Genomic DNA, 27,445 nt, shown 5'->3' with positions numbered 1-27,445 from the left:
CATATATTTATAGTATAATGATTTTCCCCTTATTCTCTATGCTTTAATTTTTGGGGGGGATGCAGACTTCAGATCCTTTCGTGGGCTTTTAATCTGCCAGACTGACAAGAAATCAACCGCAAAATAAGAGTAACTCAAGGGGCTCCTGGGTAGCTCAGTCAGTTGAGCGTTCGATTTCAGCTCAGGTCATGATCTCATTGCTTGTGAGTTTGAGCCCCGTGTCAGGCTCTGTGATGATAGCTCAGAGCTTGGAGCCTGCTTTAGATTCTGTGTCTCTGTCTCTCTCTGCTCTTCCCCCACTCTCACTCTTTCTCTCTCTCTCAAAAATAAACAAACATTAAAAAAATAAAGAATAACTCAAAAAGCACGAAAGACAAAGTGTTAAAAAGTCTAGTCCAGCGAGATAAGCCCTTATAAGACCAGATTTAAACCAATCACTCTGAGGCACTAAATTGCCCTACAAAATTACTTCAGAAATGAGCCAAATATTCAAACCAGTCAACCCAATAGCAAAGAAAGCTTTACCTATATTTATTTAAGCTTTACCTATATTTATTTTCAAATAAAATTTAAACTTCCTACTTTATTCTTCTGGCAATTAAAAACAGTATATCTTACAGGACACACTGTCAAATAAACAAATTGCTAAGTATAGGTTTGTTTACATTTACTTCCACTTTGGTGATGATACCAAATTATTTTAAAGTTGGGACCAGGATTTTGACAAGGACCTGAACTAATATAAATAAAAAACAAAAGAAAAACAACTATCTATATATCTATTTAAAGTACTTCTATCGTGCTAAACATAGGCATGACACAAAGAATGCAGAATCAAAGCAAACAGTAATCTGTATATAATAATGTTCCATAAAGATTTCAAAAATAATAATCAACATCATCAAAGCAACATACGTTGGAAAATGTTTGGTGTGTCAGGTCTATTTCCTCTTTGTGCAGAAGTTTCTGGCTGAGGTACAGGAATTCTACAAAAGATAAAAAAAGGATAACCAATAGTTACAAAAAGAGACTTGAATGAAAAAAAAACTAATTGGTCCATTCAGAATTTATTCTAACTCAATAAATTTAGAAATTGTATAGGTTTAGTTTCTTAAAGCACTGCATTAAAAAATTAAGGAGCATATATTCATATTATGAATAAACATGCATATATAACATAATTCAAATACTTCAGTAGATTTAAATATTCTTTTAATAAGAAGAATCCCACAAAAGGAAGTATTTATCTTTGTTAAATTTCAATGAAAGATGGATATATATATATATATACACATATATAATATATGTGTGTATATATTTCATTCTTTTGGACAGAAATTTAAAAATTAGTTCAATGGCCTATTTTCATGGTTGCTTTGTTCAAATATTCTGGGAAACCATCTGGCCTAATTCTCTAGCTTCAATTCAAAGTTTTCTACAAGGCTTATGCTCCTTCCAGTTCGTATTCCTCTTTCAAAATTTAACTCCAGCATTATTTCCTAAAAGAAGCCATCCTTGATCTCTAGTCAAGACTCACTGCTCCTTGTACATGGTGTCATAACACCAGAAATAAACGTCTATCACAGCATTCATCACTCTGTATTGAAATTACAGGCTTATGAGTCTGTCTTTCCCACCAGATTCTGCTATAAGCTCTGCTAGAAGGTCTACAAAAGTATAGACTTTATTTTTGTATCTCTATAGAATATCTACTCAATAACATTTTATTGAACTGAAATAAATGGAGGAAAAGGGAAGTATCTTATTTTGAAACTGAGGAGAAGCCTACTTTTATAAGGAAAGATTTCCATCTTGTGGGCTATTAGCATATTCCTGTGATGAGATTTTTCTATTGTTTTATTTCCACAACTAAAAGCATAAAGTAAAACAGAAATGTCATATTGTTGAATGCCACCATAATATTGCTCAACTTATTTTATCAATGGATTTTATTTCTTACAATGGTAGTATTTGTTACTTTGCTAGTGAGATATATTAGTGAACTAAAAAGAAGCAGCTTTCGTGAAAGAAGAATGCATCCATTTCTTTACCTTTAAACCCCAGCAAATAAAGGCATAATTATAGTTGTAATTTTACCTTTTTTTAATCATCAAAAATTTGGTATCTCCAGAAATTAGAAAGCTGAAAACATCAACTGTGAAAGTAATCTAACTAAAAAAATAGTTAAATTACATGTATCTTGAGATCCTTTAACAGCATGTATCTACTTTTTAATACATGTGATTAGGAAGTGACTTTTTCCATCTGAAACAAATTAGACGAAATAGTTTCCAAAACCCTAATAGCATTATTATATTGTACAGAAGTTTTAAAAAAGTGGATTAGGAGATTTTTACTGGAATATGTAATTTGTATGACATAAATGTCTTAAAGGTGAGGGGCTAAATGACAGAAGTGGAGGTATACAATGTCAATGGGTATCAACTGAGGAAACAAAAAAAGAGAAATGAAAAGTGAAAAGATAAAAAGTATAGAAAAATAAACAGAGGAAGAAAGGGAAAAGAGCTAAAAGAATAGAATACTGCATATGCTGGTATAGTATAGAATAGTATAGAATAGTATAGAATTATGTCACAGGCTGGAAGTTATACTCTAACCTTGTCCTTTTCATGAACTTATCAACCTTAGATAAAAGTCATGCAGATGCTAAAAAATGCCATTCCATCATCTGCATAACAGGATTATAATTAATATTATTGAAGTCTTAGAAAGTGTCTCATGCAAAGAAATTAAAAGTACTTAATATACATATGCACATGTATAAATGCTATATTTTATCTTTTCTGAATCTTAGATTCTTCCAAGTCAAAAATAATTAAAATGGTTATAAATGGAGTTAAAGTGTTCTAAGGTTCTAGCATTATCAGGAATATAGGAAAATAATGTGTATTTAACTACAATAAATTAAGTGTTCAGACTGTAATTTATAGAGCAACCACTCAACAACATGTAACCAAAAGAAGGGAAACTGAATAATTAAAACTATTTGATTAAGCAGTACAAAAATTGATATAAACCCAAATATATCACTAATTTCACTAATACAGGGAACAAATAGTTTAAGTAAAAGACAAAGATTGCTATATAAGATTAAAAAACCAATTACATGCTACTTAAAAGTGACAACCTTAAATGCGAAGACAGGTTCAAAGTAAGATGGATGGAATATACTGTTAAAGGCCTAATAAAAAGGCAATTGCTACAGGTATATTAGCATTAGACAAAGCAGACTTTGAGGCAGAAAACACTGTGAGAGATAAAGAAAATTTCATAGTAACAAAGAGAGCAATCTATCAGGAAGATACCACAATTCTAAATATGTATCCAGTTAACATATTTCCAATATATATTAAACAAAAACAGAACAGGAGAAATATATCTTTAATCATAGTGGAAGATGTTAACACACCTGTCTCATTAGTTGATGGAAAAAGCAGACAGAAAATAAGTAAGGATACAAAATATATAATCAACACAATCAATATCCTTGGACCTAATTTACATAATAGAACACTGTATCCAACATTGAAAGAATTCACATTATTTTCGGGTACATATGAAGCATTTACCAAAACTGACCATGTGATCAACTTAAGGAAAGTCAACACATTTCAAGGGATGAAAATAATCCACAATATTTTCTCTTTCCAGAGTGGATAAGATGAGGTAAATAACAAAAAAGTTAACTAGAAATCCTCAAGTGACTAGAAATTTAACTATACACTTCCCCATGAGTCAAAGAAGAATCACACGGAAAACTGAAAAATGTTTTTAATTACCTGAAAATTGAAGTAGTAGGTAGCTAAAGCAGTGCCTAGAAATATACAGCATTGGATGCATATATTAGAAAAGAAGAGCCAAAATTCAAAGACTTAAGTATCTAGCTCAAGTAGCTAGAAAAAGAATAGCAACACTGATTCAGAAAAAAAGAAAACACAAATTACAAGTATCAGGAGTTAAAAGGGGACATTAATATAGATTGTACAGAAATATAAGACAAAAAGATCTTATGAATAATTTTATATCAAAAATATTACAATCTAGAGGTAAATATCAAATTCTTTGAAAAATAAAACTGATAAATAGAAAATATTAATATTCTAAAATCTATTAGAAAAATTAAATCAGAATCTTCCCAAAAAAGCCTCTGATCCAGATAGTTTCATTGAACATTAATTCTAAACATTTAAAAAAGTAGTAACACTCATTCTAGGAATGCATGGATGATCCAATACTCAAAAAATTAATTTAATTAACTACATGAAAAGAAAATAAAACTCAACAGATCAACAGATTCAATACAAACACTTGACAAAATTCAGCTCACATTTATGAGAAAAATTTAGAAAGCTAGGATTAGAAGGAAACTTCCTTAATCTTTGTCTTGGTTATCCTTCTACTTTAGAAAAATCAAATCTGTTAATCATTTATGATTCATAGTAGATGAATTTTATATAGGAAAGATTCATGCTTAGATAACTGGTGAACAAATGTAAGCTGTAATATTTTAAATTCAAGTAAAATACTTAAAATGTATTGTTTGCAATTCCTCCTTTTAAACTCATTGTCACTTAGCCCATGCCAAGTGTAGCAGGTAAGAGGACTTCTGTTATGGGTTGAATTGTATCTCCTCCAAATTTCCTGTTGAAGTCCTAACCGCCAGTACCTCAGAATGTAATCTTATTTGGATATAATTTCACTGAAGATATAAATTAGTTAAGTTAAAGTCATACTGGGGTAGGGTAGACCCCTAATCAAATGTATCTGATGTCCTTTTGAAAAGGGAGAATTTAGACATAGACACAGATTGGGGGTGATATTTCTACAAGCCACAGAATGACAAAGATTGCCAGCAAACCAACAGATGCTAGGGGAAAAGCAAAGGGTAGATTCCTTCTCAAAGTCCTTAAAACAAACTGACCCTGTGGACACTTTGATGTTGGTCTTCTAGCTTACAGAACTGTGAGACAGTACTTTTCCATTGTTTAAGCCATACAGTTTGTAGTACTTCATTATAGCAGCCCTAGAAAATTAATGCAGATTTTGGTTACCAGCACTACCACCAGTACAGTGGAGTGCTACTGTAACAAATAATTTAAAATGGGGAAGTGGCTTTGGGATTGAGTATTACCTGGAGGCTGAAAGAGTTTTGAGGTGAATATTAGAAAAAGTCTAGATTTTCTTGAAGACAATGTCGATAGAAATATGGATTTTGAAGGAGACTTTGTTGAGGGCTCAGAAGGAAGAGAGCTGTAGAGAAAACTTGTTGTCTTGGAGAATACATATATCATTATGAACAGAATGTTGCTAGAAATATGAATGTAAGAAGTACTTCTGGTTAGGTTTCAGACAGAAATGAGGAATGGGTTATTGGAAACTGGATGAAGGGTGATCCTTGTTATGAAGTGGCAGAAATCTTGGCTGAATTGTGCTGAATGGCAGGTGAAACTTGTATGCAATAAACTTGCATATTTAGGTGAAGAGATTTCTAAGAAAGTGGTGAAGGCGCAGCCTCGTTTCTCCTTATTGCTTACAGTAAAATACAAGAAGGGAGAGAGAAATTGAAAATAAAATTATTAACAAAAAAGGAACCAGAGCTTTGATATTTGGAAAATTGTCAGCTTATCTATACTGCAAAAAATTAGAAAGCTTCCTCTGGAGGGAACGCCAAAGGTATTGTTGGACAGTCCTTTGCCCAAGAGATTAGGTTTGTGATTTGTGGATCCAATCAATCATCTCAGTAGGCATGCCACTAGCTTGGACTGAAAGGGACATAGGTAGGATGAAATGAAGAAAGGGCTGTCTAGGATTCTATTCAGGAAATGAGTTGATAAGAGATATTCAGCTGTGATCATGTGTTATCCTTCAAGAAATGGGACAATGATCCTGAGGGTAAAGTCCTGATACTACTAGGCTTTCAATTTGCTTGTGACTCATGACCCCCTTCCCTTCCAATTTCTCCCTTTTGAAATGGGAATGCTTATCCTATGTTTGTCCCATTGTTGTGTTTTGGACAGATAAACAGGTCTAGTTTCACAGGCTCACAGATGCAAAGAATTTTGCCCCAGGATGAATCACTCTGCACTTAATCCGTATATGATTTAGATGATGCTTAGATGAGAGTTTAGACTCAGAATCGATGGTGGTATGGTTTAAGACTTTCTGGGATGTTATTATTGGTTGAATGTATTTTACATGTGAAAAGGATATGAATTTTTAGGGACCAGATGGCAGACTATTATGGGCTGAATTATGTCCCTACTAAATACCAGTAGGACTAATATATAACCAATTACACTTTCAACAACCCTCAGAATGTGACCTTATTTGGAAACAGGATCAATGAAGATATAATTGCTTAAGATGAGATCTTACTGGAGTAGATCAGTACTCCAGAGTACGTCCCTAATCTAATATGGCTGGTGTCCTTACAAGAAGAGAAAATTTGAACACAGATACACACACAGGGGAAAATTCCATGTGAAGGTGAAGACAGAGATTGGAGTGATGCTTCTAGAAGCCAAGGAATGCCAAAGATTTCCAGTAACCACCAGAAGCTAGGGGGGAGGCATGGAACAGATTCTTCCTCACAGCCCTCAGAAGGAAGTCACTCTGCCAGTATCTCGATCTTGGAATTCAGCAGCCCTAGAAAACTAATACCACTTCTAGTATAATTGGTCATTTTACAGGGTAGAAATAAGCCAAAAAAATTTATATGCTATGTGTATACTTAAGACAAATGACTTACAATTTGGCACATGGCCCTTGCAGAATTCTTTTTTTCTTGGTAGGGCTCAAACTTTCATGTGTAGCTGGAAAATACTGAGAGCCCATAGGATCATCATCTTGATATTGTTTATTATTATCTCTTTCCTGACTTTGATTTTCTCTTCTAGTTGCTTGGGATGTTGAGGGTCGGTTAGCATTCTAAAACCAAAAATTCAGAGAAAACATTTTAAACTAATTAAAAAAATTATTTTTCTTAGAAGACTATAATTTTAGTTTACCCATTTTTTATAATCTTAAGATTTATGACAACATTTTACAACATAAAAGTGCTTTTTATAAAGCTACTTTATAGATAGGATTATATTTATCCTAATTAATGCAACTGGTATTAAACATTTTTTAAAGGAAGATAAACAAAAGTTTTTCTTATGCTTGTATAACTGAAAAATTGAATTAGATACTTATTTCCATGAATATAAACCTTAGCAATAATTTTTACAAAGATAAATTCAGGGAAAAAATTAACTTATTTGTCTTGATTGTGCCTAGATTCCAGTAGTAGCCTTTTCTACTAGAACCTTTAGCATACCAAAGTCATTGCTACCTCTTACAAAATCTGGGTGAGACTGCCATGCCAAATATAAAGGTAAAAACTTCCTGTGAAAGTGTTCTTATAGTTCTCTGGCCTGGACAAAAGGAATGGAATAATCATATATACCACCTGGGAATTTAAATAAAGAGAATCACAATGGGATTCAATTATGCACAAAGCAAAAACAAGACACCAAGTTTTGGGGGCCTTGGGAAATATCAGAAGCTGTGACCTTTAGCTCAGCCTGCTCCAAAATAAATGATAGAAAAAGGAAATAAAAAAACATAAATGATTTTTTTCTGAGGTTTACCATCATTAAGAGTCAATACATGTGAGTTCAGAATAAAACGTACAAGGTACCGATTGTAATTTTGATCACAGTGCTTTCAAAGATATACTATTAATTCTCTGGCACCATACCCGAAGTGTTTCTGATGCTGAGGCATTTTCAGTTGCACTGGCATGGGGGATATACTTTATAACAGTAATTATCCCCTGAATTGCAATGCGCTTTTGTTCCCTATACTGCAAGTCTTCAATCTCCTTCCTCACTTCACTTATAGCTGTCAAGAGCGACTCAACTGCAAAAGAATAATTCCAAAGAAACTGTAAGTTTTAAAGAACTGATATAATAAAAATAAGAATTAGATTTGCAATGTCATTTTACAGTATGGAATCATAAACTTGCTACATAAGTTAAATTTGTGAGATTTCTTTTTATACTTGGCATCATCCCTTATGTAATTTTTATAAAATAGGCAAAATATACTTATCAGTTAAACTGTGATACAGTTTTCTGGCCTGGAGTCTTGATTTTAAACAGAAATTTTACATACTGAATGGACAGCTGACCTTTGAACAACATGGGAGTTAAGGGAACCAAATCCCATGCAGACCAAAATCCATGTATAACTTTTGACTCCCCCAAAACTTTACTAATAGACTACCGTTGACCACAAGCCTTATTGACAACATACAGCTGATAAGCACATACAATAAAGTAACTTAGAGAAAAGAAAATGCTATTTAAAAAATCATAAGAGGGGCGCCTGGGTGGCGCAGTCGGTTAAGCGTCCGACTTCAACCAGGTCACGATCTCGCGGTCCATGAGTTCGAGCCCCGCGTCGGGCTCTGGGCTGATGGCTCAGAGCCTGGAGCCTGTTTCCGATTCTGTGTCTCCCTCTCTCTCTGCCCCTCCCCCGTTCATGCTCTGTCTCTCTCTGTCCCCAAAATAAATAAATGTTGAAAAAAAAAATTAAAAAATCATAAGAAAAAACATTTATAGTACTGTATGTATATTTACTGAAAAAGTTGCATAGAAGTGGATCTATATATATAGTTCAAACCTGTGTTGTTCCAGGGTCAATTGTAATTTACATATTTCAAGCTATAAAGTGCACAGAAACACACATTTTAATATATACAACTATATACTATGTATTGCTGGCATAATGAAGTACAAGACGATGCCAGTATTTAGATGATGATAGGTTAGTATTTTAAAGTTTCTCTTTTTTTCCCCTGAACCATGCAATTATCCCACAGCTTAAAAAAAAGAATGCATTTATTTTAAACTTTTCAACCATAATATCTAATTCTTCTAAAATAAATTAATGTTAGGCCTTTTATCAGTACTTGTTCTGCATCTAATTTATTTTGGTGTCATTTTTATTTAAAGGTAGTGCTCAATTGTGTAACATCCAATATGTATCATTCCACAAGAGTAACATAATACAGTGTCAGTATCTTGACATCAAATTATCCAGTGTCTCCTTTGATATCTTTAGTCTCTCTATGTAATGTCATAGGAATTGGGATCTATTAAAGTCAGATTTGATCTCAGTAACATTAAATCAAGATATGATGCCCAGTTAGTCATCATCTATGTTCTCCCTTATTCTAATCTAATAAAACCCAAGTATTAACCTTTAGGAGTCACCACATGTATTTTTAGGTCTTAATAAAGACAAAATTTTTATCAGTGAGTGTTGTTACACATTATGATATACATATACATAGCACATAAACATATACATAACTAGCAATTACTTAGTACCTTTGACAGAATTACTATACTTCGAAAATGTCTCTGGCACTGGTGGATAGGGGTAATATCCACCAATAACAGTAGTCCTCACTTCCTCAGAATCAGTCCTTGTTTTAATCCAATGAATAAAATTTTTTACCTTGATATCGTTGGTGTATGGCTGGCCTCTGTGACCTTTTGTAAGAAGGGTAAAACCAAAAAATGAGAAAAAAAATTGCTGTAATAAACTTAAAGGATTTTTTTGTATAAAAACAGTTTAATATTACAATAGTCTTTTATGTCACCAAGAAAAGAAGTCAAGTTCACTTATTCACTGTGTAGCAGATTACACTTGATATGTATACAAAAATTATCAGACACTAAACCAATCCTAAATTGAGAAGGAAATCAGACATATTAGAGTTTAAGTGGACTAAATTGTAGCTATCTATAGGATACTGAAAAGTCATAACAAAAAAAACTAATAATCTGGATTTTTCTAACTATCAAAATGGTTGGCATCTTCTTAAAAATTGATTTTTAAATCATGTATTCACCTAAAGGTATGGCATCATGTTGAAACTGAATAGCCTATAATATAGGTCAGCATTTATTTATTTATTTATTTATTTATTTTTATTTATTTAAAAAATTTTTTTTTCAACGTTTATTTATTTTTGGGACAGAGAGAGACAGAGCATGAACGGGGGAGGGGCAGAGAGAGAGGGAGACACAGAATCGGAAACAGGCTCCAGGCTCTGAGCCATCAGCCCAGAGCCCGACGCGGGGCTCAAACTCACAGACCGCGAGATCGTGACCTGGCTGAAGTCGGATGCTTAACCGACTGCGCCACCCAGGCGCCCGAATATAGGTCAGCATTTAAATTCATGTTCTTAAAACATACTTAACAGTGCCATTTATATCTGATATTGTTAGTATTTATAAAAGGAAGTATTGACAAAGATGTGTATTACATCCTTCCTAGGATTCTTCTATTGACAAATTTCTTAATGATTAACATGGTAGTATTTTAGTAAACACACCACACTATTTCTTTACTCATTTGGAACCTTTTGTCTTTATTGTTTTGACCCTGTTATCAGAAAGAATAGAGAAAAATAATATACTTGTAGACAACTAGTGAGACTTCTTGCTATGTAAGTAAAATTTGAGATCAGGAACCAAAATCTGATTCATATTTTTAGTTAGTATTTAAAAACAGTTAATTGTATCCATATTGTGATATAGGGCCTAACAGTCTTCAGTCTATCAAGCAATTTATGATTATCTACCTTACAACAGGTAGGAATTAAAAGTTAACCAAAGGACATCAAAGCAATTCTCCAGTGAGTCAGAAAATCATTGCTTCAGTCATAAATAATTCAGAAGCAATATATTTCATGGGCTAAATATTCTTTGTTAAACCATTCTCGCAATGATTAAGGAAATTAAAATAAAGCTATCTTGTGGTCAAATGTTTTAATGTAAAAGTTAACTTAGTCAGTAGAAAATATATTACATCTCCAATAAAATATAAACAAATTGCTCACCAGTAAGAAACACTCGGCTCTCATTTGTAGTGGTTAGGTAAAGCAGTTTAGGTACTTGAGCATCATTCCTGACAAGTTTCAACTGAGTACACACGAAATATGTCACTGTAGAAAATGGAAACAGGAAATAACTTCTGCATTTCAAAGAGAACATATCAAGATCAGGACCTAACACAGTGCCTCTCAAACCTTAATAAACATAGGAATCACCTGGACAGTTGTTAAAATGCAAATTAAGAATCAGTAGTTTCAGAGTGGGGCCTGCGATTCTCTACTTCTAGTAAGCTCGAGGTGATACTAGTGTTGCAGGTCCTGTGACCACACTTGGAACAACAAGGATCTAACACTTAACCTTTTCCTTTAGATATGGGATCTAACACTTACTTTTCCTTTAGAAAGTACAATGGCTGCACCTAACTGAAGTCACTGCTTGCTGCACAGTTGAAGACTGCAACAGTCTTTCTAATCAGGCACACAACTGAGTATGAATAGTTATTTCCTACAGAGAAAAAAAGCTTAGTTTCTCCAGGATGCTTTTACTGATTAACCCAATATAACACTGATCCCTGAATTACTCTCCTTCCACCAGATAGGGGTATGCATTATTAACTTAAATTTGTTTATGCAGGTGTTTATCTTAATTAGACCTTAAGCCTCATGACAGGGCTTATACAACCTATTCTCTTCTATTCACCTTGCTGAATTGTTTTTAACTGTCTGTCAGTTACTTAGGTAAAGTTTCTTAAAGCCAACAACATTTAAAATTTTTTTAACTCATTACATACCCAAACAGTTATGGTCTTATGAACTAGGAAATGAGGAAATAAATGTAAATACTTATAATCTCACAATAACGGTTAAGTTCTCATTTGAAATAAATATTTCCCTAGAGTATGATAATAACTATAAACTCATTTACTATATCTAACATTTCCTACTTCTTTATTTGGGCAATAAAAATAAGGGAAATCTGTTGAAATGACTAAGAATAATTCCTATTTTATATTACTGTCCTTTATTTAAAAACCATACAAATATGTCACTATTCATGGTTAAAGATGTTGATATAGGAATATTAAAGAAACATCTACTTCTCACTTCATGACTGTTAAAAACCAGACATTCCGACCCGACACCTTTTAGCTGTCTGACATCCAGGAAATTACTTAACCCTTCTGGACCTTTGTTTCCTCACCTGCAAATTTGTAAAAACATCAACTTTTAAAAAGGTAACTAGGAGCACAAAATGAGATAGCATCGACAAGCATCTGGTACATAGTAAACAATATTAGTTCCCCCTTAGCTCTTCAGTTTCCTTAATCAAAAGTGAAAAAGATGCTCTACTCCCAAAGGATTCTGGTATTATTCCAGAAGATAGTTGGTCATGTTCCCCTTCATAGGCCTGAAGCCCCCTTAATACTCATCATTCATTTAATAATTTTTTTCATCTTGGTCAAAAGATGAAAATAAATTGTGATTATTGTCAACAATTGTGCTAGAGTAAATCTCACCAAGGCCACCTTTCTTAGAGAGATGCACTTCACATTATCATAAGAAACAGAACATGCATACTTGGAAACATTTCTGTGAAGAAAACAATTATCTGAAAGTTATGCCAGCTTGTTTGAAGTGGCTACAAAGAGAGAGGCTCTGGCCATAAAACCTACATAAAACGAGGTAACAGAATTGTCATCAGAAGTCATCACTACCAATCACTTATGCCCTGAGAGAAGTTACATGAGAAATCATAGCCCAGCTCACCTTGGAAGCTCATGCCTTGGTTTAGCAAAAACTCTTTCTGCCCTCTCAACAGCTGGGGTGAGGTTTAATTCTATTCAGATATATTTTAAAGTTTTAATTTCACAAGCCAATGACAGAATCTAATAAGGTAATATCTGAATGGTGTGTAATGCTGTTTTGCAACAGCCACTAAAGGGGTAGCACAACAGCTCTGTATATGGTCTCTAGATATCCTGATGTTCTACAATTTTTACCTTGTTGACGATTTTAAAAATTACAGGTGGTCAAAATTGGAAGATTTCCCAATGTTGGCAAACATTTCACAATCAGTATTTTATTCATATATAAAATAGTATGAATGAAAAATAGTAAAATAGTAAATAGTACTATTTTAGTACATGAAAAATATAGTACATGAAAAAAATAGTACATGAAAAATAGTAAAATAGCATACAGTATCTATAATAGCTTTATGCTACAAGTTGATACAAGGAAAAATTCATTTAATTTGCTAAAAAGTATTAAATATACTTTTATTATCATAATAGATCAGAAAACTAACTTGTATAAAATATATAGTAGGGCATACCTAAAATGTTTTCAAATGAATAAAATTAGTGGAAAAAATACCTAAATATCTGAATAAATGCAAGGAGGAAAGGTCAACACCAAAGTGAAACACTGACCAGCTGCTAAAATACCACCAATCTAACATTAATTTAAAACTCAGGGGCGCCTGGGTGGCTTGGTCGGTTAAGCGTCCGACTTCGGCTCAGGTCATGATCTCACGGTCCGTGAGTTCGAGCCCCGCGTCGGGCTCTGTGCTGACAGCTCAGAGCCTGGAGCCTGTTTCAGATTCTGTGTCTCCCTCTCTCTCTGACCCTCCCCCGTTCATGCTCTGTCTCTCTCTGTCTCAAAAATAAATAAACGTTAAAAAAAATTTAAAACTCAAATCATACTTACATTGTCCTTACTTAATTACACAAAATGTCAATCCCCTACCAATCAATTCTATACTAGTAAAGTCTTCGTTGTCTTTTTTGGGGTCTACTTAGTCAATTTTTCAAATGGATACAAAGGGAATTGAGTACCTATGCTTTAGTTTCACTGAATGTTAAGCTTTTATGCCTGAAATGCTAATAATGAGCATTGATAAAAGCACCTGTTTTCTGAAAAACTGGTTTCAATCCCAAATCAACTCTGAATAGAAAACCAGAAGGTGTTTAATTTCTGTAACACCAAATATAATAATACAGAAAAAATTTAAACATGCTTTCACACTGCTTGAATTTGCTAACTCAGTATCATGCTCTTCTGTAAGTCAGTACACTGTAACATTTTTTTAAGTCAATGCCCCCCACTTCCAAAAATAAAAAGATAAAAATATTGGACTGAATACTTGGGTAAATATTTTCAAAGATTTCTGGCTGAGAAGTAGAAAACAGCTCCACTATAAATGGTTGTTCTGAAGTCCCGTCAGCAATGTGAATCCAGCGATATGACCAAAAGTCTTCACGGCTTTCTATATGGATAGAATATTAGAATAAATGAAGGTAACCAATTATGCATGTATGAACACAGAACTATTCACTGAAATGCTGTCATGACTTTCAAGTTTAAAAGCTTACCTTTCTTTTTTGACCGCTGGACCCTTCCTACAAAAACTAAAATGCCAATAACATCACAGATATGATTTTCTGGCATATCATCCAATTCTGACCTAAAAAAAGGAAAATTATTAAATACTGTATCTTTAAACACTGAAAAAGCATTCTAAAATTATGACTGTGAAAATGTATATCTATATAATCGATAGGGCATAATTTGGGGTAGATTTTGAGCAATAATAATACATTGTTTCAGTGTCTAACGTTAAAAATTAATACTTAAGGTATTTTACACAAGGCCATTTTACCTTGTGATAAAGCGGTGATTTAATTTTGGCAATCTCCATTCAGGTTTCACCTGCTTTTCTGGAATGATAATTATGTTAGTTGGAGGATCTCGGAGGTTGAGGCAGATTTCTGAAAAACAAATATATTACTTTAATATGACATTTGATACAGATAAAAAATACACAAGTGTACAAATCACACAGCACAATATTATATTGAACTCTTTGGAGCCCACCACTAACCTTCATCAAAAGCTTTCTTCTTCTTACTCCTACATTAACATATCTACTTATCTCTCCACCAAAAGTTAGCCATTCTTTAAATTTTATCATTTTTCTTTTAAAAAAAGGTTTTTATCATTTATATTTTTTGCCCAAAATACTGTTTATCTTTGTTTTTAAAATTTTTTATGCTTTTATTTTTGAAAGACAGAGTGCAAGTGGGGGAGGGGCAGAAAGAGAGGGAGACACAGAATCCCAAGCAGGCTCCAGGCTCTGAGCTGTCGGCACAGAGTCCCACACAGGGCTTGAACTCAGGGAGTATGAGATCATGACCTGGGTTGAAGTCAGATGCTTAACCAACTGAGCCACCCAGGCATCCCTGTTTCTTAACTTTACATGGATAAACTCATACCACATCCAGTGTTCTAAGGTTACGCTTTTCACTCAGCATTATGGTCCTAAAATTCATCCATGTAGCTGCATGTAGTGCTTTTATTTTCTTATTCCCACTGCTGAATAATGTTCCAGGGTGTTGACATATTACAATTTTATTTACCCATTGTTGTGTTGATCAACATTTGGGTTATTTCTTGTTTTTTGCTATTACAAACAGGGTCACTATGAACTTTTTGTACATGTCTCCTTGTGCACACAGGCAAAATTCTTCTAGGGTATTATACCCAGGAGGGAAACCCTGGATTGTATAATGTGAAAATGTTCCACTCTACAGGCTAATTCCTATTTTCAAGTAATTAACCTATTTATAGTTCCACCAGCAATGTGTAAGAATTCCATTGATCAACATCCTCTCCAAATTTTGCTACTGTCAAATGTATTTTTTGTCAATCCAGTGACACAAAATGACAATTTGTGGTAGTCTTATTTTGCACTTCCCTTATCATTAATCATGTTAAACATTTAATATACTTATCATTCATTCATGCATTCTCTTTTGTGAAATACCTGTTTGTGTCTTTTTCCCACTTTTCTATTGGATTGTCTTTTTCTTATTTATTTGAAGGACTTCTTCATATATATCGAATACTAATACTTTGTTGATTATATTATTGCAAATATATTCACCCAGTCTGTGGATTGTTTTTCATTCTTTTTATGGTGTCTTTTGATGAAAAAAGTTTCTAATTTCAATGTAGTCAGGTTTAATAATCATTCATTTACAAATACTATTTCCTGTATCTTATCCAAGAAATCCTTCCTTATCCCAAGGTCAAATACATATTTCTTACAAGTTCTTCTAAAAATTTTGGCTTTTACATTTGATATATCTGGAATTGGCTTTTTATACGGTATGAGATAGGGATATAATGTCATTTTTTCTCCAATTTTTAATTATTCCAATACTATTTACTGAATAGTTCTTCCTTTCTTTATGATCTGTACAGCACATATACCCTATCAAAATTTTGTGTGTTTAGGGCTATTTCTCAATTGAATTGTGATTTTCTGATCATTCTGTTTATACCTATACCAATATTACATGGCCATAAATTCTTTTATATTAACTTATGATATTTGTAGGACAAGTCTTCACTCACTCTGCAGCTCCCTACTACTTTTCTTCAGAACTGTTTTGACTACTTTTGATAATTATGTGCCTTCATATAAATTTTAGAATCAGTTTGTCAGTTCCAGGAAAAAAAATCTTATGGAATAGGACTGAATCTGCAGATCAATTTGGGGGTACTTGACACACTTACAAAATTGAGACTGACTTCCTACATGGGATATTTCTCCATTTATTTAGAGAATTTTTAATGTCTTTCAATGAAGTATTATAATATCTCCAAACAGGTCTTACTTATCTTCTGTTAGATTTATTTCTAGATACCTTGTAATTATTGTTGACAAAGTAAGTTATTTTTTTAAAATTGCAATCCCTAACTGTTATTGTAGTACGCAAAATCAACTGACTTTGGTATACTGGTCTCATTGCTAACTTTGCCAATATCTTACTATTTTTATTTAATACTTTGTGTTATTTTGTATATTCTTTGTAGAAAATCTAATTTGTTAATAATGACAGTTTTGTGCTTTTCCTTAAAATCCTTATGATTTTAATGCATTTTATCTTCACTTTGGCTAGGGCAGCCAGTATAACAAATAAAAACAGGAATATGAGACATCCATGTTCTCCATTTGAAAAAGGAGTGTTTTTAAATTTTCCCTACTTAGAGGTGTGTTTGTTTTGTTTTTATTTTGTAAACATCCTTTATCAGGTTACAGAAAGTTCCTTCTCTTGCTATTTTCTTTTTTAAATTTATGAATTGGTGTAAAAATTTCACAAATGCCTCTTGTGCCTCTATTAGGATGACCATTATCTTCTTTAATCTGTTGATGTGAGGAGTGACACTACAAATTTTCACATGTAAAATCAACTTTGCATTGCTGGAGAACGATGCAACTTAGTCACACTGAGTAATCACTTTTTACATAGAAGTGAATTCAGTTTGCTAATATTCTATTTAAAATATCTGTATATATATATTCAAGGCTGAAGCTAGCCTTTAATTTTTCTCTTTCATACTATTCTTCTTTAGTTTTATCAAGGTCATATTGGTAGCAAAGAATGAGTTAGACAGTATGCCTTCTTATTTTATTCTCTGGAATAGTTTTGTATTGATAAATTCCATGAATTTTGGGTAGAATTTGCCTATAAAAAGACGTATGCTTTGTGGAAAGATTTTAAAACTTTGATTCAATTTCTTTAATAGTTATACAGCTATCTGGGCTTTCTATCTCCTTTTATGCAGTAGGAAATATTTTCTAAGAATTTGCTGTGTAGGAAACAAAGATTAAAACAGGACAAAGACACTTAATTTTTCATCCTGCCTATTACCAGCCATGTGACTAGAAAATTCATTTAAACTTTATGAGTTTTAGTCTTTTCGCATATAAGTGAGGAACGTTTGTGTTACATATTACCTTGCACCCAGACAACAGTCTGCATTTTACAAAGCACTTTCATAGTCATAGTTACTTGATTATATTTAAGTTCCCTCCCAGCTACAAAATGCTAGGGTTTTTAATGAAATAAACAGCCCCTTCCCACCAAAACCCAAAACACTTATCTCAATAGGTATTATACAAAACAGTCTGAAAAACTCAAGATTTTTAGATGTTGGATTACTACTTGGTGATCAAAAAGAATGAGTGGAGGAGCCAAGATGGCGGAACAGCATGGAAGTTTTTTGTGTGTCTCGTGTCCATGAAATATAGCCAGACCAACACTAAACCATCCTACACACCTAGAAAACTGATTGGAGGATGAACACAACAATCTGCACAACCTGAACCACAGAATTCAGCAGGTACGTGGCATAGAGTGGTGAACATGGGGAGAGAGAAGCTGGCAGTGGGCAGGGAGCCATCTTTGCAGGCAGAGAGAGGACAGAGACTGGGGCGGGGGAGAATACGGGAAAAGCACCCCTCCCCAAAAGCAGCTGGAGAGAAAGTGGAAAATTGGAAACAGCCACAGGGACTAAACTAAAAAGGGAGAAAGGAGAGGGTTTAAATTCCATTAAGACTGTAAACAAGGGGAGCGCAAAGTCTGCAACTCTGCAGCTCGATACCTGGCAGTGCTCTGGTGGGAAGGGTGAATCCCCAGGAACAGAGGGGTCTGAGAGGTTCTCAGGCCACATGGGGAAAAGCGGTTCCAATGCTGGAAGGGCATTTAGTAGAGACTGTTGAAGCCACCTGGTCCCAGCAGACCCCAGAAACTGACCACATTCGCTGGTGCTGGAACAAGGTCATTAAGGGTGAAGCCTGGTGCTAGATGTATGTTGTGATTTTCCATACCCTGAAATGCTGCTGCTATACCATCTCGCAAGCTTTTTCTGGGGCGGGCTGGCACCTGGCCCCAGTCTTGGGGCACCAGCAGCAGCAGGGTCCAGCAGGTGTTCCTGGGTACAGCCAGCATTTGGCCATTGCTGGGTGAGACCCTCCCACAGAGGGGCGGAACGGGTCAAAGCCGCAGTCCTTCAGAAGTAAGGGGCCGGGGAAAACAGCCGCATCTGAGACAAAACTTGGGAGAGAGGTACTGCCTGGGGCTTGGTCACGGACAGTGAAGAAGCAGGGAGAGGATGAAAGCTGAAGACAGAGGACGGGTGTCCAATTGCTGATTGGAGAGAACAGTTCCCATTCTAGAGACTGGGTAGCTGGGTGATGCCATTTTTACAGCTCCCACGCATACACACCTACGGGCACTGCAACAACCCACCCCAGTAGGCTAGCGGCGCCATCTAGTGGAGAACAGAGCCGTTACACTGAGCCCCGCCCAACTGGGCCAACCTGGCTCTTCAGGAATACAAGTATCCTCACCTACTTAGTTTATGGACTATAAAGCCCTACATAGTCTGACTTCTAGGGGAAAATGAAATCATCTCAGTCCTATTTCAATCTGTTAGCAGGTCCATCTTATCAATTTTCTTTCTTTTTCCTTTTAAACTATTGTTTTTCTTGAATACAGAAGGAGAAAAAATTCATTTTTATTTTCAATTTTTATTAAAAATATTTTTAATTTTTTTACTATATTTTTTACTTTTGTGTAAATTCTTTCAAATTCTATTTTACTCCCATCATCTCATTTTAGTCTACTTCAGTGTATTCATTTTTTCAAATTCTCAAACGATTTCTTTTTTTTCTTTTTCTTCCACCCTTTTGTTTTCTCTAATCTGTCAAACCACTTTGAACATCCAGACCAAAACACACGTAGGATCTAGCATCATTTATTAGATTTTTGTGTGTGTGTGTTTTTAAATTTTTAATTACAATAATTTTTAATTTTATTTTTTTAATTTTAATTTCTCTACCTCATTAATACCTTTTCTCCTTTAAAAATGACAAAATGAAGGAATTCACCCCAAAAGAAAGAGCACGAAGAAACGACAGCCAGGGATTTAACCAACACAGATACAAGCAAAATGTCTGAACCAGAATTTAAAATCATGATAATAAGAATACTAGCTGGAGTTGAAAACAGATTAGAATCCCTTTCTGCAGAGATAAAAGAAGTAAAAAAATAGAATGAAATTAAAAATGCTATAACTGAGCTGCAATCACGGATGGATGCAGCGGCGGCAAGGATGGATGAGGCAGAACAGAGAATCAGCGATATAGAGGACAAACTTACAGCGAATAATGAAGCAGAAAAAAAGAGGGAGATTAAGGCAAAAGAGCACAATTTAAGAATTAGAGAAATCAGTGATTCATTAAAAAGGAACATCAGAATCATAGGGGTCCCAGAAAAGGAAGAGAGAGAATCAGGGGTAGAATGGTTGTGTGAGCAAATCATAGCAGAAAACTTTCCTAACCTGGGGAAAGACACAAACATCAAAATTCAGGAAGCACAGAGGACCCACATTAGATTCAACAAAAACCGACCATCAACAAGGCATATCATAGTCAAATTCACAAAATACCCAGGCAAGGAGAGAATCATGAAAGCAGCAAGGGAAAAAAAGTCCCTAACCTACAAGGGAAGACAGATCAGGTCTGCAGCAGACCTATCCACAGAAACTTGGCAGGCCAGAAAGGAGTGGCAGGATATATTCAATGTGCTGAATCAGAAAAATATGTAGCCAACAATTCTTTACCCAATGAGGCTGTCATTCAAAATAGAAGGAGAGAAGAAAAGATGAATATTTATATATATATAAATACATATTTATTTAAAAATCTTTATAAAAATATATTTATTATATATAAAATATAATGATATATAATACATAATATTATATAAAATACAATATATAAATAAATATATAAATATTTATACACACACACACACACACACACACATACCAAAAGCAACAAAGATTAGAAAGGACCAGAGAACACCACCAGAAACTCCAACTCCACAAACATCATAATGGCAATAAATAAATCTTTCAGTACTCACTCTAAACATCAATGGACTCAATGCTCCAATCAAAAGACATAGGGTAACATAATGGATAAGAAAACAAGATCCATCTATATGTTGTTTACAAGAGACCCACTTTAGACCTAAAGACACCTTCAGATTGAAAATAAGGGGATGGAGAACCATCTATCATGCTAATGGTCAACAAAAGAAAGCCAGAGTAGCTATATTTGTATCAGACAGTCGAGACTTTAAAATAAAGACTGTATCAAGAGATGCAGAAGAGCATTATATCATAATCAAAGAGTCCATCCACCAAGAAGACCTAATGACTGTAAACATTTATGTGCCAAATATGACAGCACCCAAATATATAAATCAATTAATCACAAACATAAAGAAACTCATCAATAGTAATACCATAACAGTAGGAGACTTCAACACCCCACTCACAGCAATGGACAGATCATCTAATCAAAACATCAACAAGGAAACAATGGCTTTGAATGACACACTGGACCAGATGGACTTAACAGATATATTCAGAACATTTCATCCTAAAGCAGCAGAATATACATTCTTCTCCAGTGCACGTGGAATGTTCTCCAGAATAGACCATATACTGGGACACAAATCATCCCTAAGTAAGTACAAAAAGATTGAGATCATATTGTGTGTATTTTCAGACCACAATGCTATGAAACTCGAAATCAACCACAAGAAAAAATTTGGAGAGGTAACAAATACTTGCAGACTGAAGAACATCCTACTAAAGAATGAATGGGCTAACCAAGCAGTTAAAGAGGAAATTAAAAAGTATATGGAAGTCAGTGAACATGATAACACCACAACCCAAAACGTATGGGATGCAGTAAAGGCAGTCATAAGAGGAAAGTATATACCAGGCCTTCCTAAAGAAAGAAGAAAGATCTCAGATATACAACCTAAATTGACACCTTTAGGAGCTGGAAAAAGAACAGCAAATAAAACCAAAAACCAGCAGAAGACAGGAAATAATAAAGATTAGAGCAGAAATTAATGCTATCAAAACCAAAAAAAACAGTAGAACAGATCAATGAAACCAGAAGCTTGTTCTCTGAAAGAATTAACAAAATTGATAAACCACTAGCCAGTTTGATCAAAAAGAAAAAGGAAAGGACCCAAATACGTAAAATCAAGAATGAAAGAGGAGAGATCACAACCAACACAGCAGAAATAAAAACAATAAGAGAGTATTATGACCAATTATATGACAATAAAATGGGCAATCTGGAAGAAATGGACAAATTCCTAGAACATAGACACACCAAAATTGAAACAGGAAGAAATAGAAAATTTGAAAACACCCTTAACCAGCAAGGAAATCAAATTAGCAATCAAAAATCTGCCAAAAAACAAGAGTCCAGGGCCAGATGGCTTTCCAGGGGAATTCTACCAAACATTTAAGGAAGTTAACACCTATTCTCTTGAAGCTGCTCCAAAAAATAGAAATGGAAGGAAAACTTCCAAACTCATTCTATGAAGTCAGCATTACCTTGATTCCAAAACAGAGACCCCACTAAAAAGGAGAACTACAGACAATTATAAACATTTATGCATTTCCCTGATGAACATGGATGCAAAAATCCTCAACAAGATATTAACCAACCGGATCCAACAATACATTAAAAAAATTATTCACCACGACCAAGTGGGATTTATACTTGGGATGCAGGGCTGGTTCAATATCCGTAAAACAATTAACGTGATTCATCACATCAATAAAAGAAAGGACAAGAACCATATGATCCTCTCAACAGATGCAGAGAAAGCATTTGACAAAATACAGCATCCTTTCTTGATAAAAACCCTCAAGAAAGTAGGGATAGAAGGAGCATACCTGGAGATCATAAAAGCCATATATGAACAAACCAATGCTAATATCATCCTCAATGGGGAAAAACTGAGAGCTCTCCCCCTAAGGTCAGGAACAAAACAGGGATGTCCACTCTCGCCACTCTTATTCAACATAGTATTGGAATTCTTAGCCTCTGCAATCAGACAACACAAAGAAATAAAAGGCATCCAAATCAGCCAGGAGGAGGTCAAACTTTTACTCTTCATAGATAACATGATACTCTATATGGAAAACCCTAAAGATTACACCAAAAAACTGCTAGGATTTATTCATGAATTCAGCAAAGTTGCAGGATATAAAATCAACGCACAGACATTGGTTGTATTCCTCTACACCAACAATGAAGCGACAGAAAAAGAAATCAAGGAATTGATCCCATTTACAGTTGCACCAAAAACCATAAAATACCGAGGAATAAATCTAACCAAAGAGGTGAAAAATCTATACACTGAAAACTATAGAAAGCTTACGAAAGAAATTGAAGAAGACACAAAAAAATGGAAAAAAGATTCCATGCTCCTGGATAGGAAGAACAAATATTGTTAAAATGTCGATACTACCCAAAGCAATCTACATATTCAATGCAATCCCTATCAAAATAACACCAGCATTCTTCACAGAGCTAGAACAAATAATCCTAAAATTTGTATGGAACCAGAAAAGACCCCAAATAGCCAAAGCAATCTTGAAAAAGAAAACCAAAGCAGGAGGCATCACAATCCCAGACTTCAAGCTATACTACAAAGCTGTAATCATCAAGACAGTATGGTACTGGCACAAGAACAGACACTCAGATCAATGGAATAGAATAGAGAACCCAGAAATGGACCCACAAACGTATGGCCAACTAATCTTTGACAGAGCAGGAAAGAATATCCAATGGAATAAAGACAGTCTCTTCAGCAAGTGGTGCTGGCAAAACTGGACAGTGACATGCAGAAGAATGAACCTGGACCACTTTCTTACACAATACACAAAAATAAACTCAAAATGGATAAAAGACCTAAATGTAAGACAGGAAGCCATCAGAATCCTCGAGAAGTAAGCAGGCAAAAACCTCTTTGATCTTGGCCACAGCAACTTCTTACTCAACACGTCACCGGAGGCAAGGGAAACAAAAGCAAAAATGAACTACTGGGACCTCATCAAAATAAAAACTTCTGCACAGCGAAGGAAACAATCAGCAAAACTAAAAGGCAACCTAAAGAATGGGAGAAGAAATTGGCCAATGAATTATCAGAGAAAGGGTTAGTATCCAAAATCTATGAAGAACTTATCAAACTCAACACCCAAAAAACAAATAATCCAGTGAAGAAATGGGCAAAAGACATGAATAGACACTTCTCCAAATAAAACATCCAGATAACCAACCGACACATGAAAAAATGCTCAACATCACTGATCATCAGGTAAATACAAATCAAAACCACAATGAGATACCACCTTACACCTGTCAGAATGGCTAATATTAACAACTCAGGCAACAACAGATGTTGACGAGGAGAAAGAGGATCTCTTCTGCATTGCTGGAGGGAATGTAAGCTGGTGTAGCCACTCTGGAAAACAGTATGGAGGTTCCTCAAAAAACTAAAAATAGAACTATTCTACAACCCAGCAATTGCACTACTAGGCATTTATCCACGGGATACAGGTGTGCTATTTTGAAGGGACACATGCACCCCCATGTTTATAGCAGCACTATCAACAATAGCCAAAGTATGGAAAGAGCCCAAGTGTCCACTGATGGATGAATGGATAAAGAAGATGTGGTATATATATACAATCGAGTATTACTTGGCAATCAAAAAGAATGAAATCTTGCCATTTGCAACTACGTGAATGGAACTGGCGGGTATTATGCTAAGTGAAATTAGTCAGAGAAAGACAAAAATCCTATGACTTTACTCATATGAGAACTTTAAGAGACAAAACAGATGAACATAAGGGAAGGGAAACAAAAATAATATAAAAACAGGGAGGGGGATAAAACAGAAGAGACTCATTAATATGGAGAACTGAGGGTTACAGGAGGGATTGTGGGAGGGGGGATGGGCTAAATGGGAAGGGGGCACTAAGGAATCTACTCCTAAAATCATTGTTGCAGTATATGCTAACTAATTTGGATGTAAATTTAAAAAAATGAAAAATGAAACAAGTTAAAAATAAAAAACTAATTAATTAATTAAATAATTAATTAATACATTCTATAGGACTTTATCTAAATAAAATTACCTCATTTCTAAGGTGTCGTCTACTGGGTAAAACATTATTCATTTTTAAAATCAACTTTATCCACGTAATTTACCTGTCATTCTAAGTGTTTAGTTTTATAAGTTTTGACAAATGAGTGTACCCATGTAACCACCCTGGATTATCAGTTTTCATAAAAGAGCCTACTGGGAGTTTGTTTTGGACAGCATTATATGTATAAATAAATTTCAAGATAATTGTACACCTTAATAATAGTGAGTCTCCCAGTCCAGGAATATGATTAACTTTCTCCCAATATGTGTTTTCTTAATTTTTCTTAATAATGTCTCATAATTTTCAGAGTGTAAACCTTATATAAGTTTGTTATATTTATCAATTAGTTTATTTTGTTATTTTTGATGCTGTGATAGATTGTAGTTTTAAAAGATATATTTTCTAATTGTTGTGATTAAATAGAAATACATATTGAGTTTCACTGTAAAAAAAAAGAATGAAATCTTGCCATTTGCAACAACGTGGATGTAACTAGAGTGTATTATGCTGAGAGAAATAAGACAAAAAAACCAAATAAATGATTTCACTCACATGTGGAATTTAAGAAACACAGCAGATGAACATAGTGGAAAGGAAAGAAAAATAAGTTAAAAACAGAGCAAGGCAAACCATAAGAGACTCTTAAATAAAGAGAACAAACTGAGGGTTGCTGGAGGGGAGGTCGGGGTGGGGGATGGGCTAAATGAGTGATGGGCATTAAGGAGGGCACTTGTTGGGATGAGCACTGGGTGTTACATGGAAGTGATAAATCACTGGGTTCTACTCCTGAAACCAATACTACACTGTATGTGTACTAACTTGAATTTCAGTAAGTAAATTTTAAAAAATAATATGTTTATGTGGGTATGCTAGGTGAGTACTATTTGATAAAAGGTAGGACTTCTGTGTCCCCCCTCTCTCTCTGCCCCTCCCCAACTCGTGCTCTGTCTCACTCTGTCTTTCAAAAATAAATGTTAAAAAATTTTTTAGAAAAGATAAAAGGTAGGACAGAATGATATGCAAAATGGCAAGGACAGAATGATATGCAAAATGCCAATCTCCAAAACCACACATTACCAGCAAATATGTCCTGTGCTTTACAACACATTTATTTGGTCTTAAAAAATATTATCTCTCCGTCTCTGTAACTTGGAACTACACATGTAAATATGAAAAGATAAACCAAGATAATTACCCCAATAGTTTGTCTTTCAACATCAGCATCTAGAAAGCAGTGATGGTACCACAAATCTTTATTCCCTTACTGTCCAACACCAGCCCCCACTACATACTCTTTCTCATTTATCCTAGTCATAACACTTAAACTACCCTGATACTATTCCTAACCCCCACTTACACTTTCTCCCATCCAACTCATTCTCCCACTCTCCCAACCATTCATTCTTCCCTCAACTACATTTCTGTTCATTTACTCTCTCCTTTTGTTCATCATACCTTCTTACTGTTTACTGTCATTAATCTTTCATTTTACTGTAATCTGTCCATTTTACTAATCTGTTACCGTCAGACTAATTTTTTTCAAATTTTTATTTAAATTCTGGTTAGTTAACATACAGTGTAATATATTACCCTGCTAGACTAATTTTTTGAAAGTAGAACTCTGTATTACCTATCTTTATATCTCCTGTGTCTAGAATGGTTTACGGAACTGTCATTTCTCTTCAAAAGATTATTAACACATTTGAGCTTTTTAAAGATCATAAATCAGTAGATCTCAACTGTAGCTGCATATTAGAATCACCCGAAGAATTTTAAAGATGTGCCAATGTCTTGGTTCCCTCCTCAGAGTAATTAAATCAGAATCTCAGAGGGTGGCGTGTCTACGGTTCTTTAAGGCTCCCCAAGTCCCTAATGTCCAGGCAGTGTTGAGATCTGCATATATGTACAGGCTCAGCAAACTATACTCTGCAGATAGATGATTGTTTTTGCAAATAAAGTTTCACTGTAACACAGCCATGCCCATTCCTTATATATTATCTCTGCCTTCACTCTATAAAAGCAGAGCTGAGGTGGTACCTAGGTGGCTCAGTCAGTTAAGCCTCTGACTCTTGATTTCAGCTCAGGTCATGATCTCATGGTTCGTGAGTTCAAGCCCTATGATGGGTTCTGTGCTCATGGAGTAGAGCCTGCTTGGGATCCTCTCTCCCTCTTTCTTTTTGCCCCTCCCCTGCTCATGCTTTCTTTCTCTCTCTCAAACATTTTTTAAAAAGGCAGAGCTGAGTATTTATGACAGAAACTATATCGCCTGTACAGCCTATAATATTTACTATCTGGCTATTTACAGAAATAGCTTGCTAACCCCTGATAAACAGGGAAAAAGTCCTATTATTTATCAAAAAGGTATGGGATAGGGGCGCCTGGGTGGCTCAGTTGGTTAAGTGTCCGACTCTTGGTTTCAGCTCAGGTCACAATCATCTAGTTTGTGAGTTCGAGCCCAACATCAGACTCCGTGCTGACCACTTGGAGCCTGCTTGGGACTCTCTCTCTCTCTCTAAAGAAATAAACAAAATTTTCTTAAAAGGGTATAGGATAAAGTAGACTGATGCTAATACTGATAAAAAATAAAACTGTTTAAAGACTAAAAGAACCATTTTCAATATATTCTCATCAAGACTCCCATTTGAAAAA

General features: G+C 34.6%; 1 protein-coding gene across 1 annotated transcript in view; it reads right to left on the bottom strand.

Annotated features, from left to right (window-relative positions):
* The window catches only part of RADX (RPA1 related single stranded DNA binding protein, X-linked), a 92,588-nt gene that overhangs the window by 47,014 nt on the left and 18,129 nt on the right, over nucleotides 1-27,445 (bottom strand). The window contains exons 4-11 of the mRNA XM_043569836.1: nucleotides 14,574-14,682; nucleotides 14,287-14,378; nucleotides 14,058-14,180; nucleotides 10,919-11,023; nucleotides 9,399-9,563; nucleotides 7,763-7,923; nucleotides 6,770-6,948; nucleotides 916-986 (exon numbers count right to left, since the gene is read on the bottom strand). Coding sequence (XP_043425771.1) covers nucleotides 916-986; nucleotides 6,770-6,948; nucleotides 7,763-7,923; nucleotides 9,399-9,563; nucleotides 10,919-11,023; nucleotides 14,058-14,180; nucleotides 14,287-14,378; nucleotides 14,574-14,682 — 1,005 coding nt within the window. The remainder of the gene's footprint in view (nucleotides 1-915; nucleotides 987-6,769; nucleotides 6,949-7,762; nucleotides 7,924-9,398; nucleotides 9,564-10,918; nucleotides 11,024-14,057; nucleotides 14,181-14,286; nucleotides 14,379-14,573; nucleotides 14,683-27,445) is intronic.

This window comes from Prionailurus bengalensis, chromosome X (genome assembly GCF_016509475.1).
Source record: "Prionailurus bengalensis isolate Pbe53 chromosome X, Fcat_Pben_1.1_paternal_pri, whole genome shotgun sequence".
Lineage (NCBI taxonomy): Eukaryota > Metazoa > Chordata > Mammalia > Carnivora > Felidae > Prionailurus > Prionailurus bengalensis.
This window is presented reverse-complemented; position numbering and strand designations above follow the sequence as displayed.